The 14,837-nt window shown below is 39.2% G+C and overlaps 1 protein-coding gene across 1 annotated transcript in view; it reads right to left on the bottom strand.

The window, feature by feature from the left end:
• Positions 1–3,889: 3,889 nt before the first annotated feature.
• BTBD9 (BTB domain containing 9) overlaps positions 3,890–14,837 on the bottom strand; it is a 126,657-nt gene continuing 115,709 nt past the window's right edge. The window contains exon 12 of the mRNA XM_056356760.1: positions 3,890–13,823. Within this exon, the coding sequence (XP_056212735.1) occupies positions 13,629–13,823 (195 nt within the window). The 3' untranslated portion in view covers positions 3,890–13,628. The remainder of the gene's footprint in view (positions 13,824–14,837) is intronic.

Here is a 14,837-nt window from a genome sequence, read left to right as displayed (position 1 = left end):
GTGACAACACGGACAAAGAAAATGTTTGTGTAGTAATGCCATGCTTTATTTCTCTTTCAGTAGTTTGAACTTGAGAGCCAGAGAACAGAACTGTCACCAGTAAAAAGCCCTCCACGCTGGAGTTACAACAGCACAAAGAGGATTGAAAACTGCCAGGAGCAGGACAAGAAAGCATTAAACACATGGGAAAGAGTTAAATGTACAGATCAACTGGAAAGCTGTTGACTGGGAATATTTGTATACCCTTACTGTTATCTCCTGTGTTTTTGCTGAAAAACACATTTATTCTAACAGCTTCAATTCCAAAGGCAGCACTTTTTTATCCTCCTAGTAGGTTTTAATCTAGACAATACTACGACAACATTAAAAGCACATTTTCCTTTCCTTTTCCCTTTCCTCATTCACTTCCAAGGGTAGCTGCTTCTATCTGATATTATCATTAATAACCAGAGAAATCAAAAGCTTAAATGTTGGCAGCAAATTTCTACTGATGCTATATAGCTTTGAACATGGCTAAAAGAGCATTGTGACATATATTCCGTTTATATTAATAAACTCCCATTTATCTGTTTATTAATAGTGAAACTATTAGCTTAAAAATACATCTATAAAAGAGTGTCACCTCCATTATGTGATGCTGAAGTCTGAATGGTTCAAGTAGCAATAAAACTACACTATGTCAGCACCTTAGCAAAAATATCTTTTCACCCAGCAGCTGATAACAGAATGTGATAATGTCATGTCTGAGTTAAAACAACAAGGATATTTATGTAGTGGTCTAGCACAGAGTGTGCAGCATAAAGAAAACCTGTCAGAAATACATCTATTTGTAAAACATTCTCATTTCTTAAAATACACATCTTCGGTGTTCATTTCATTAGGCTGTTAGAAAGCAAGACCTTTTGAGATCCTTATAGTGGCATCAGTTTAATACATTGCAATGATGGATTGATAGGAAATTGCCTTCTTAAACATGATGGACTTGTAGAACTGCACTAGGGAGCCTCAGTTGTTCCTAAAGCAAATTTCTTACATTCTTACTATGCCCCTTATTGACATATTCAAGTACATTTGTTTGTGTGTAATCTCTTCATACATGTTGTGCCTAATAAAAACATGAAATCAGGCTGCAAAATGACGATCAAAAATAAATACCTCTGAACAGAGCTGAGACTTGGTGTCATGCAGTCTCCAAGGCACGGGCAATTTAGGGGTAATTGTTGCTAGAATCAGTTTTATATAGTTTTCAAGCAGCAATCCTGGAATCTGCAGCAAAGCTTACTACCTAAGAATGCAACAGTCCACATTTTCAAAGCTCACAAATTTTCTGAGTCAAATTAGGGATCTCTCATTAGCGAGGAGCGTGCATGAACACAGCTGGTTTGCTTGGAGCCATTTGCGTACATCAGGTATGCAGAAACGTGCAAGTATGCATGACCTACAGGTAGAGAAGTCTTTATATTAAATAAGCACAGCTGTGTCTCAACCCATCTTGTTACAGGTCCCACAATTTGAGAATAACTGAGGCACAAGGCAGTAGCTAAGGAGACAAGGGAGCAGACGCACTGGAGAGCAGTTGCCTCTCCATGAGGGTGACCAAACCCCTTGGCTATTCCATAGCTGTGCCTCCCTGGCTGGGATTGCATGCAGCACACGCAGGCCCTGAGCAGCAGCTCCTGTCTTCTAAAAACCACACTGCAAGTGGTGATGAATGACTGCGAATGAAACCAGGGACAGGCAAGCAAGTCTCAGGTGAAGGCATACTTATGACCCGACAGATCTGAAAATGCAAACCCCATTCCACAGCGCGCAGAAGCGTGGGCCATCTCTGCTAATAAATGGAGCTAAAGTTGGCACTGTGACACATCAAACTTCCCAATGACTCAGCTGCATGAAGGGAAAATTTTGTGATGTACTTACCAAATGGGATACATTGGTGGTTTTTTTTTCTACGCACCTTGGTTCTTCTGATGATTTTGAGACAAAACCCATGCACTTTTCCAGCTAGAAAAGAACAGCATTTTTTTAGGGAGAAAAAGGGAAAAAGAATGGCAAAGCACAGAAATACAGAGACTCAAGTAAGATCTTATATGATTATTTCTTTTTTGCCTTGAGCTATAAGGCAACCATTGCCTACTTTCCAGGAGATGTAATTTGCTTAGCACAGCCTACGAGGATATTTAAGCAGCAGTTAATAGAGAATAAATTACAATGAGTAACAAAAACGTCCTGTTTATGTGCATTTTGCTGCATACAGTGAAGATAAAATGATTGCAATCTGATATGTATCTGGTCTTTCCAACTCACACTCAAACGATGTGTCACAGTGTTTTAAGCTTCAATTGCCATTGCTCATTAGCAAGTGAGTCCATCACTTGGAATTAGAAACAACCTCGAAATAAATCCTCAGGCTGTAGCATCCAAACTGACTCTGCACTCTGCTACTCTCTGGAAAGGTAGCTGTATTTCCACTTCAGTCTGCATTCCCTTCACGATACCTACCTGCTGGCGATGATTTTACAAGCCTAAGGGCAAAGATGAGCTGGACCCTTACCAGAGCAAGAGGAAAGAATCTTTCTTCCTAGCTTTGCTCTTATCCAACTTTTTTTCCTTTCTCTCTAAGTATATTTTTTCTTCTAGTGTAATACATCCAACACTTGCTATGAATTCATTATGTTGAACACAATAAAAATTTTGCCTGAGGGCTGCAATGGAAACTTTCCAAAGCCCTCAGGAGGCCTCTGATTTGTGAAAATTTAGCAAAAATAATTTACCTTCTCTTAACTTGGGACACATGGCCTGGCAATGCAGTGGCTTCAGCACGCGCTGCTTCTCATTGACTGGATTGTACCACTTGCTGGCTTACATTCAGCCTATACTGCATTAGACAAACACCATTTCAAAAGCAAGGCTTCCTCACATCGGTGTTACCACATGCTGTGTCACAATTTAGTAACTGACCAGGGTGGCAGCTTGTGCTCCAAAATCCACACATCCATTTTTTTTTTTAAATGAACAGTAGTATCTGACACTTTAAGATCCCATTTTTACTCTCAAAATGTAACTGTCAAACTTATTAAAGGTTGTATGGCTAATCAACACACAAAAGAAATTAGATCTAATCATATTATGGCATTGTATGGTTTGCTGTGGTACCTTAGCTTGATCTTACAACTTGGTATCTTACTTCCATCTTTTGAGTTTGATCTCTCCGCTTCTAGGTAACACGGGTTACACACATTTATGAAAGGAATAGCATGACACACCTACAACTGCTTAAAGGGTAACACAATAGTGGAATGTATTGTTACTGGGGAACAGTCACTGCATTAGGGCATGAGGGTCTGAAATCCAGGCAAGGCTTACAAAAATTCTGTTCAGTATGTGAGGCTGGTAAGCCAGGCAGATAAAGGCTTAATACTGATGAATCAAACACTCAGTGCTCCCACCTTTCATGGTAGTGCAAAGGAAAGCAAGTGCTAAATACCTCTGAAAAGCTAATCCTTCTTTGGTTCGTTTGAAAACAGATTCCCAAGTCTCAAAATATTGGCCCCCTTTTTTGTGAAATGAAGTGAAATACTCATTCATACAGTTCTTCCAGAGAGTACCAGTGGCACATCCTGGTGGGAACCTCCGGCAGCTCTTGTTCTCAACATTTGCAGGAGCTTCATAGATGCTCACTGGCCTGAAAGTCACTGCGAAAATAATTTCTATGTTGATACTAAAATCATGTCACTAAAAGTTAATATACCAATGATGATGACATTAATTTCCTTGTCATGCCAGGAAATCAATCCAGTTCTGCCAAAACTCTTCTACTCGCACATGCAATACATGAGCAGCACCAGACAGGTTCTAGCATTATTTTAACAAAACTACAGACAAGCAATTAAACACAAAAAATGACTTTATTTCTCAAATCACACCCCTCTCATTCTTGAAAAGGTGCATTTCTAATTGTCACTATTTTAAATATATTTTATATTTTCCTGTGAAGTTAAATACTGTAAAGAAAAATCTCAAAGAAATAAATACAAGCCACAACAGTTTCACTTTATGATTTGCTTTGAACATTGTCTGGTCCTGCATCTACTCTGGTGAGTTTTGCTCTCTTCGAAACTCTTCATCAAGAAATCCAGAGCCAGCCTTCCTTGCTCTCTAGAACCCTCTGCTTATCAGCTGTTAATACAAACTGTTAATACAATGCTAGAGCATGCACAGAATAGGTTATAGCTGTTTAATAATTCTATAACTCTCATTACAAATACACACATTGTTACTAAGGATACAGTTGTGATGCTTTTTTTCCCAGATGCTCATAGAAAATTTCATGTTACAAAATGCTCATTTGATGATGTGCACGTCTGCTGGTGAAAAGGAAATCAGCACTAACAAGGTTTGCCAGGTTGTTCAATGGATAACTTGCAAAACCAGACAATTCCCAAAGTTATTGATTGGATCACTGCAGCACAATCTGCAACCATCATTTTACCTGAAACCTAATTAGCCCAAATGGTTGGCGATGCGTGTCTGTTATGGTATAAATTGTTACCGAGGTCATCAGAACATGCCATGTGGGGTTTATTCTCGTATGATGAGCACAGTCCGATGCAATAGCACAGCTCCTGCTAAAGGCCAGGAATGGAGGTCTGATGACACAATTTTTAGGATGGTTGTCACAGTAAAAGAGAGGTGAAATTAGTCCAGTGCAGGCAATATCTTCCTTCAAAGAGCTGAGACGAGAAAGTTGAAGCACTTCCCACATCAGAAGATGTGCTCCTAAGAAGTGTTTCTTGTAAGAGGCATCAGTATGAGCCTGGATGGGTGCGGCTGTGCATCCATCCCAGTTACGTACCCCATTTGAGAAAGTATTCCTGAAAATGCAGTCAGGGTTTGGCAGGCTGATTTCACTACATATATATGCACTTAAAGAACATTCAAAGACTATGATAAGTCTGAAAACTTTAGCTGAAACTTGTACCTGTTCACAACAAGGTCTGAGGTAGTTTAGAACCACTCTACGTTTAGGAAGTATGAGAAAGAAGGAAAGTGATTTAATGCACAAAACTCTCGAGATACAATGATAACTACTACAGAGCAGGGGAGTTTGACCATATAGTTTTAAACCACTGTCTATCAAGAAAGAGGAGCACCGACAGAAACGAGCGGAAAAGCTCATTAAAAGCTGAACTTCTATTTAACCTTGCTCCTTATATTTGATTTATGATCTTTGAAGGAACAACATTAACAGTCACTTCAGAAAGAAAACCAATGATAAGAACGGAATTGGACAAAGCAGAAAGGAAAGGAAGTTTTACAAGATATTGGGCAAGGTTAATAGACATGGGTGCAGAATTGTGAAGTAACGCTATAATTCTCAAAATGAGTTCATGTGCTCAGTGTGATGTTTGAATCTCTAGACAGCTGAAACACCTTCACACAGGAGCGCTGAAAAGTTATGAATTCTTTTGAGGTTCACTTTTGATTATGCAATTTTTTTAGAAAACAATACTTATGTACAACACATTGACCAATGAACAACTAACAAATTCAGTGTTTATCTGTTGCATCATGGTGAAAGAGAAATACTTAAATTTATATTTAAACTTAACTTAGATAAGCCTGCACAAAGCCTGAACCACTGAAGTTAACAGAAAACCTCTTACTGATTTTCCTCTTAAGGGTAACAAACAGATTGCAAACAGATTATGGAAGTAAAGCTCCAAAAAGGCTAGTATTTCCCATATCTGTAGATAGCCAAATAAAAATTTTGCTCACTAGCACTTGACAGGCTAGTGGAAGTTGCCTTTAAAGTCTGATGTGAATGAATGGAGATGAGGATATTTTATTCAGCATATGACAAAGAAGTAAAACTAAATAAATTTTTAGAAATCCTTATTGTATTACAGTTTGGAGGAAAATTCCAGGGAACACCACAGCAAGAGTGGTATGATGCCAGGTAGGGAGGAAAAGAAAAGAAGTAACAAGCAGACTGGTGCAAGCATGTAGGAAAAAGTAAGAGCTACGAAGACTGGAGACAAACAGAGCTAGCTCAGTCCACAAGAATCATATTTGAGTTGTTCTGCCCATACAAGCTACTAAAGCCTTGCTCCCTCCCTATGTTTTCTTCCACTTTCTTTGTAATGCTCACATTCAGATGAGTGATAGACTCCTTAATAAAATTCCCTGAATTAAAAACCCCAAACCGTAGAAACACATCTTTGCAAATAGGTACTTCAACTTCGGTAACACGTACATTTTCTTAGTTATACATGCAGAGATGCACACTTTTAAGTCCATACTGGTCTCGCCCCCAAACTGCTCCCTCCAAGTCTAGATCTTTCCGTGATATGTTTCTAATCTAATCATCAAAGTCCCATGAACTTTGTATTACTGCATAAAAACATTTAAAGTATTTACCTCTCAGAATTACTAAGTGACATAATTCCTGAAATAGATCCAAATCATGCAACACCAATGACCCATTATTAAAAATGGCATAAATAAACTCACAGAATGACTCAGATGCCATCATGGCCTGCAGGAAGCAGAAGAAACCTGCCCCTATTCTCTAGCAATGAACCCGCCGTAATTGTTTCAAAAGCTGTTTCTCAGCGTGACAAATCTCTATGAGAAATTCCTGTGAAGTATTCTACTACCTTTTAGCAGCTGAAAATAACTAAAAAACCCAGCAGACAGCTATAAAAGATGCCAAAACCCAAATTCTGTGGCTTGATCATGCTTCAAAAGCACAACCTAAAATTTTTATGTAAAGACCAAAACTTCTGAACACTTATTGTTAAAGACATTTATTGGATTCTAGGTACTAACCATGAATCACCTAACTACTATAGTTCAGGAATAAAAAGACAACAGATAGGTGATGTAGACCAAAAATGATACGAAGGAAATGAGGGATTTCTGGTAGGTGTGCAAGTTCCCTGCTTCCTCTCTACAGAAAGAAGCTGTGATGACTACCATTCACTTGGATTACATGGCACATAATTTTAGATGCAAAAATCCTCACCTGAACAGTAATACTGCCCAACTTGATATCTCAGGAGTCACCTGGTACTTTTTGGACACATAGCATTCACTGTAAAGACCACACAGGTCAGTTTTGTAAATTCCTCAGGCTACTTAATATAGACTGAGGTTGTTGCGTATCTCCCAGTTTTCAGAAGTCACTGGAAAATTCTGAAAATCACGAGAAACCTGGTTACCTTCTTTTAACTGAGGGATGTGTACCTGCACAGAGAACAGATGTGCCAAGATGATAAATACAAAATAGATGAGTAAAAGTTCTAATGAGGAAAAGTACTTACATTGCACCAGCAGTGCAGCTCTCCTCCATATGATAGCCCAAGGCCTAAAGTAGCAGGAGTCACTGGGGAGGTGTGTTTACACCTGTGCAGGGTGAAGTCACCAGTCATTCAGATTTTTAGCCAAAATAATCTGGACTTCAATTCCCATGACATTTATGTAATGAATCAATTATAATTTTTAACAGAAAACTGACTTGAATTATTCTATTAGGCTGGAAGGAGCCCAAAAAGAAGTCTCTCTCTGACGTCTGGCTGGGTGATGGCTAATGCCAATGGTGTGTAGAGCTGATTCTTCACTTACTTCCACCACCTGTATATATCATAGTCATTAAACACATACAGTATCATAAAACTGGTGTGTCGTTGTCCTGGCAGTCAGACTACTGGTAAATGACAGATACCTGCAGTTTCCTCGTATCGTACCACAGTTTTTAATTTGGGCTTTTTTTTATCTAAGAAAAGTTGCAGGGTGACTTCAGAACTGTTTTTCTAGTTAGCATGTTCAGAATCAAACACAGACCCAGATTCTATCATGGAATACAGGTGGGACTTTTACATTACCTCAGCCAAAATTTTGCAATGAAAGCTTGTGAAGGGCTGTCTGCAGAAGAATAGTCTGCAGGGCTTTTTTGAGCAGTGAACACCAGTCAAATGAAGGCTCACTCTGTAAACACTGTAAGCCATAGCACACCAGATAGCTAGGAGGAGTATAGGTGTGTTCTTTGGAGAGCACCCGTCTTTGAGATGAGCATTTAGCTTGCTGTATTTTATACACCCCACTACAGCCGAATTGCCAATACCTAACTGGGCAAAAAACAGCTTTGGACCTGCTCACCCATATCTTGTTTAGCCATTGGCACTTTTTAAGCAACCATGAAATAGTCAGCATCCTGCCATACCACAAATGTAGCATTTCACACTTGCCTGCACAATTTTTTTCTCTCCCTCTCTCTTTTTTTTCCCCCTTTTAGTTTTGGAGCTTTAGAACCTGTTCTAAATTCAAGGTAAATAGCTACTAGCTCAGTTTAACACACATATATATATATGTATGAGTATTTAGGTTCTCCTAAAACTTGAGCCAGGACTTTTATTGCTGTATACTGAACAAAGCTTTTGTGGAGCTTCTATATACATCTGCGATTACTAGTACAACTCACAACAACAACAACCAGTTCAGAGAGAACTAAGGATTCTAACCTAAATACACCATTAACTGTGGGGATGGGAACCAGGCCTCAAACATCTTCTGAGATCTAAAAATTATTATTTCTGAAGCATGGTTTAGTCCTCTGGCAACTGATACAATGCCATAAACCCCTAAACATTTACTTTTAAGTACACCAAATCTTACTGGCTCTGATCATTTGCCGACTACTCCAGCCACAACAACAAAATTACCAATGTGTTCTCTGTCCATTTGAGAGTATATTAACACTTGTCAAAATATAAGCCAATAAATACTTTCACAGAGAAACGGAGTGAATAGCTTGTCTACTTTGTGTGAAACCACATCTAAGTTCTAATTTTTTATTGAGTGTCTCTGAGTGGGCATCACTGTACAACCAGAACTACAAAGACACAACAATCAGACAAGTACGGCACTGACTTTGTCTTCTGATTTCCATACTGACTCCAGATGCACAAAACGTTGCTGAATAATGAGTAGATGCTCGCATGAATGAGGTTGGAAATCTTAATTTACTTAGAGTGGAACAATTATAGACATCTTTTGCTTTCTTTCATGGAAACCAGCTCTCATCAAGTCAGATACTAAACTGAAAATTCTCTAATGTTATAATTAGTAAAGATGAACATGTATTACATTCATTTGAATTTTTCAGCAATGCTGAGAAGCACTGAGCTCTTCCACAAGTTGTCATAATAAACAAGAAAAACTGATTTTCATGGAGAAAAAAGAAAGAAATAGAGCTCTAAAAGAAGGAAACTGCAATGAAGAACAGTTTTTTCTCTAACAAAACTGGTGATTCCTCCTTTGTATTGTCTTTTGCATTAGACTTGGATTAACTTCTCTCATTGTAATTTCATTTAACATGCCATTTGAACTTTTTTTGGAGCTGATTGGCAATAGAAACAGCTCTTGGAAACAGAGCTGCACAATTTTTGCTCACTTCAGAAATGAATTTTCCTGGATAAATCACTTTTAAGGAGTTGATATTTGGCTGTACATTTCTGTGAATAAAAATCTTTTAAATGCACTTGGAATAAGTTAATTAAATAAAGAGACTTTAAAAAGAGCTTGGTTGAGCTCCATATGAGTTGAACTTAAGTCTGAATTCAACCTAAGGAAGAAAAACAGAAAATGAGGCCTGGGGAATTTAAAGGTACTAAAGTACTGAATAGAACTAATGGCTCAATAGTGACAATATAGTTAGTTTCATCACACAGAAATCTCACAACAGCTCTATTTATAGCTTCTGACAAGAAAGCAACAAATACTTGGTCAGTTCTACTCTACCCCTGTTGCAAATAAAATAAGAGTAAGCGATAACACAGTTCTGAATCATAAAGTCATTTAGGTTGGGAAAGACCTTTAAGATCATCAAGTCCAACCATTAACCCAGGACTGCCAAGGACACCATTAAACCACGTCCCTAAGCATCGCATCTGTGTGATTTTTAAATGCTTGCAGGGATGGTGATTCCACCTTGCCCCTGGGCAGCCTGTTCCAATGCCTGACCACCCTTTCACTGAAGACATCTTTCCTACTATCCCATCCGAACCTCCCCTGCGGCAGCTTGAGGCCGTTCCCTCCTGTCCTGTCCCCCATCACCTGGGAGAAGGGACCGACCCCCCTGCCCACAGCCCCTGCCAGGAGCTGCAGAGAGCGATAAGGTCCCCCCTGAGCCGCCCCCTCTCCAGGCCAACCCCCCCAGGTCCCTCAGCCGCCCCCCGTGAGCCTGGTGCTCCAGCCCCGTCCCCAGCCCCTGCCCGGCTCTGGACACGCTCCAGCCCCTCAGCGTCCCCCCTGCAGTGAGGGGCCCAAACCCAGCCCAGGGTGCCAGGTGCGGCCTCACCAGGGCCGAGCACGGGGACGGTCACTGCCCTGGCCCTGCTGGCCACACAGTCTGTGACACCAGCCCGGAGCTGGTGGCTCCCTCGGCCCCCTGGGCACACAGCTGGCTCACAGTCAGCCAGCTTTTGACCAGCACCACCAGGTCCTTTTCTGCTGGCCAGCTTTCCAGCCACTCTTCCTCTAATTATAGTATTTCATCACTCTGATAAACCCTGATATTAAGCCCTAACAGCACAGCTTACTTCCACTGAAAGGAAAAAAAAAAAAAGGAAAAAGAAAAAAATGATTGCAGAAGAATATACAAGAACTACATCTGACATCAGGAGTCAATAAATACAGACGCTAATTAGAAAGAATGTGAACATTTCCACCAAACCACAAATCAGTTCTGTGTGGTATCTTCGTCACTAGTAATGTGTTGCTGACACAATGTTTAAGACAGGGACCTATAGTAGGCAATACAGATGTTAGGGGTCTTTGCTGGTGGGTAGCGTTAGAAGACCAAACAGAGCTCAGGTCTCTTAAACATTTCAACATTATTTCTTTGTATAAAAAGGTAAACGATTCCCACTAGAAAATATGAAGTTGGGCAGGGCTTGTCTTAAAAGCCTGGGAGCTCTGTGATCACACTGGACTCACGTCAGTAGCAGGTTCTAAGAGCAACTCAAAGAGAAGGAACAAAGACTGTGACAAAGGCCATGTGTGACTGAGAATCAGTCTGACACCAGAAATTTCTATTCACCTGTATGAAGGGCAATGCAAAGTTGTTTTTTGTTTTGATTGACTTTTGGGGGTGGGAAACTGGAGGGTCTATAGGACCTAAGAGTTTTTGCTTTGGGAATCTCTCAGATCTGTTTAATTCAGATTCTTGGCAGAGAGTGAATGCCATGGGAAATAAATACACATTTCTGTTCAACAGTGAGTCATAGGACTAGATCAAAAAGATTTGCAGGAGGTTATAATCTACAAGACTTATTTGTATCATAAAAATTAATTGTGCACATCAAAGATTACAAACTGAAAATCATGCTCCTTCTCTGAGAGCCTAGACTCAGAATAGCTGGTTCAAACTGCTTAAAATTTTTTTTTAACCATTCTCTACAATGGTGACTACTAAAGACTAACAGCTAGGAAGTTACGTCCTTTGCTTATCCACAGCTTGAGAAAAGCAAACTTGTGTGATAAAACCATCTGACACGGAAGGACTTATCTGCCAAAGACAAGACATGCTCCACGCATCTCAGTAGTTTCAGCATGGATTACAACCAGAATAGAAAAGTTTTCTGGTTTTACTTTTCAAAGCAAAAAATAATAATAATAATAATAATAATAAAATTCCAATTTTTTTGACCTAAACAAGAGAGTTGTGTCCCCAGTAGCTGGTCTCAATTCATTTGTGCTCCAAAGGCTGTTAAGCCATCAGGTAACCAGCAGCCCAGACCAGGTGCTGGCCAGCATGAGCAGTATCCTGCCTCGGAACTCCGGAATGTCTGAGGCAGCTGTGGCACATATTACCAGCTATATATAACGCGATGGGCTTGCATCTTCACCGTCAGGCATTCGCAAGTCAGAAGACAGCAGTGGGAAAGGAGGAGGTTGTACGCAAATGTCATAACTCAACTGCAATTTGGCACTGAAAAATACTGTAATATTATTGATAAAGCCTAATCAATTTTATTTGAAACAAGAAAAAGGAAGCTTTTCTCCTTCAAAGTTTATACTGATTCATTGCTATCACTTGTTATATTTCTTCCTGTTTTAGCACAACCAGTATCCAACAGGGAAATTCTTTCAAATTAAGTAGTGTGATAAATTAACATCCTATTTGCTATGTTGATATAACTCATTTTATCACTATGGCTATGCAAAGGAAAACCATATTTATCCTACACTAGCTTTGTTTTCTTCTGACAAGGCTATTCATTACCACAAGACATTCCAAGTTCATAAAACTGGATAGCTGACATTTCCAGTATAATATACTTCGTAAGGAGTAACAACTCTCCTAATCAATTTTGTCAATTACTTCAGTGTTTGTCTTAATACAAAATCTCTTTATCCCATACTGAAAGACCAATGTGGAGCTCTTCCTAAAAGTCACATAGATCTGGAGAGTAAGAGACTGTATCATCAGTGTGGAAACACTCAGAATAAGCAAAGTAGCTGGCAATGTAATCCAAACAGACATAGATGGATAATGGATTCTGTGATTGTAGTAAGAGCCAGATCTTTTACAATACAGTGTAAAACCATTATATTTTATGAAGATTATGAGAACAGTTTACGCACGTAAAGCCTTTGCATTTTTAGCTGCAGACTGTAAAACATTTTTTGCTTGGAAAAAAATAAGTATCAGCAAATTCTTCTTTTTGTATTCAAACAGCTGCTTGTAGTGACCAGATGCAGTTTTACTTTTCTAAACCAAACATTTTTAATGACCTGTTGCAAGCTTTCTTAGGATCAGAGGTAAAATTTAAGTAATCATCTTCAGGAGTGAGAAATTTTTTTCTTCGAAATGGATGCTGGCTTTAGGAATTTCTTTTTGGGTGTAAGAAATGACAATTTTGTACTTTGAAAAGTCAGCTAAGGCCAAGATTAATATAGCATCCATTAATTAGTTTGTTGATATCATGAAGGCTTGTCTTGTCATCCCACTGATGAAAGAGGGAATTTGCATCTCAGCAGGTAAACACGTTTGATACTTCCTTAATCTACTGCACAGCGTTTGCTACGGCCAAAAATAAGAGACAAAGTGGAATACAGAGTCAAAACAATTTAGAAAACAGATTGCTAGTTACAAAGGAATATGAATGAAGAATAACTTTTAAAAATAACATATATTCTGGACCGATGTGTTCCATAAACATTTTCTTTGCTAATGGAAGCCTCCAGGGAACAAATACTTATTTCATATGCCTTCCATTCTGCTCAAGTCAGTTTAGATTTCCACTGTAACTCTGCCTTTTATTTCCTTCTGTTCTCCTTGCCTTGGTTAGATTAGAGAGGTAGGGTGTTAATGGGGTACTTGATGAAGATTGAAGACCTATTTTCTCCCCCCTCGGAGACCAGCCTGATTTGAACAAATTGAGGAGAGTGAAGCAGTCTCTTCTTGTCCTTGGGAAAAGCCTTTTCCATTTCAGTATTTCCAGCTTTCAGACATGGTCCCCTTTGTTCACAGAGAAAAAGAATGAAAAAGTGCCAGCACAAGAAGGTTCTGAATAATTTCATATAACGTCAGCAGGGCTGCAAAAGCTCCCCTTCAATCTCCTTTATGGTTGGTGAGCATGTGAACGCGAGGTGGATCCAGGAGGGGAATGCAGGGAACTAGTGCTTGCAGCTCGAACAGGGTGAGGAACAAGCTGTTGTCCAACAGTCCCCACCTCTGTTGTTGCCACTTCCTTACCACTCTCATCCTTGTGGGTACTGTTTTGTGCTGGACACTCAAAATGCACACAGTGAAAAACCTGGAGAAAACAAAAAACGTAAGTAAAGCAAAACAATTAAATGCTGGCAAAAGTAAGATCAAAGTAAGATGAAGTCTATACGGAAGCATGCAGACCGGATCAGTGCTGAGGTACTTAAATTAGAACGTTTCACCATGAGGTCAAAGACATCTATCCATGGGCCATAAACATTATAAAGTGATACAAGCAGAGCAAGGGAAAGCCTTCAAATCATACCTTTACATATGGCACTAAAAATCAGAAAGACTGTTCCAAAGCGGATAGAGATATTTGCAAATGATTTTTTTCTTTGCCAAGTAGTATCTACTACATGCTATTGGATGATGACAACAATTATATTGTCTTCAACATATCTCATGATCTAATTACTTCCTCAAAAGACTGAATGCTCATCCACACTAGAAATGGAATTTAAATAATCGCCAATATGATTCTATTTCAAGATTGCCCTCTGCTGTAATAGCAATGGTAGCTCTACAGACAGATCCTGGAGGATGTAGAAAGGCATTCAGCGTCCAAGGAGGCTGCTGCTTCACCAGATGAAACACTCCATTTCAAACAGGGATTATTTTCAGATGTTTCAAACAATACCTGGGACCAGCGTACAGGTGACTGTACCTTAAAGCAAGAGGACCATTTGTTCAGCATTTTTTTCCAATTTATTTTCTACTTTACTTACTCTTACTTCTACTTGTTCTTGAAGTGCCTGGGAGGAGAAGGGGGAGGAACTCTTTAAAATTGTTACAAAACTTTTTTCTATATGATTTCTCATTGCTACAAAATGCACAGCTCTGCCACATACTAAACAAATAAATCTTTTTTTATACTGATTTAAAATTTGCTATTTTCTCATGCATTGTTGTTTTATAGCTAAAGCTTGATGATGAATAAAACCTGATTTTTAAAATTATTGTTTTAACTTAATTTTGTGTGCTTTTATGACATCTTCTATCGTGCTTTTTGCAAGCATATCATGCCTTTAAGGCTCTTCTCACAAAGAAAGGTAATCTCTTA

The sequence above is a fragment of the Falco biarmicus genome, chromosome 12 (assembly GCF_023638135.1).
Source record: "Falco biarmicus isolate bFalBia1 chromosome 12, bFalBia1.pri, whole genome shotgun sequence".
In the NCBI taxonomy this organism is placed as follows: domain Eukaryota; kingdom Metazoa; phylum Chordata; class Aves; order Falconiformes; family Falconidae; genus Falco; species Falco biarmicus.
The sequence above is the reverse complement of the archived record's forward strand: the minus strand, read 5'-3'. Positions and strand labels throughout refer to the sequence as shown.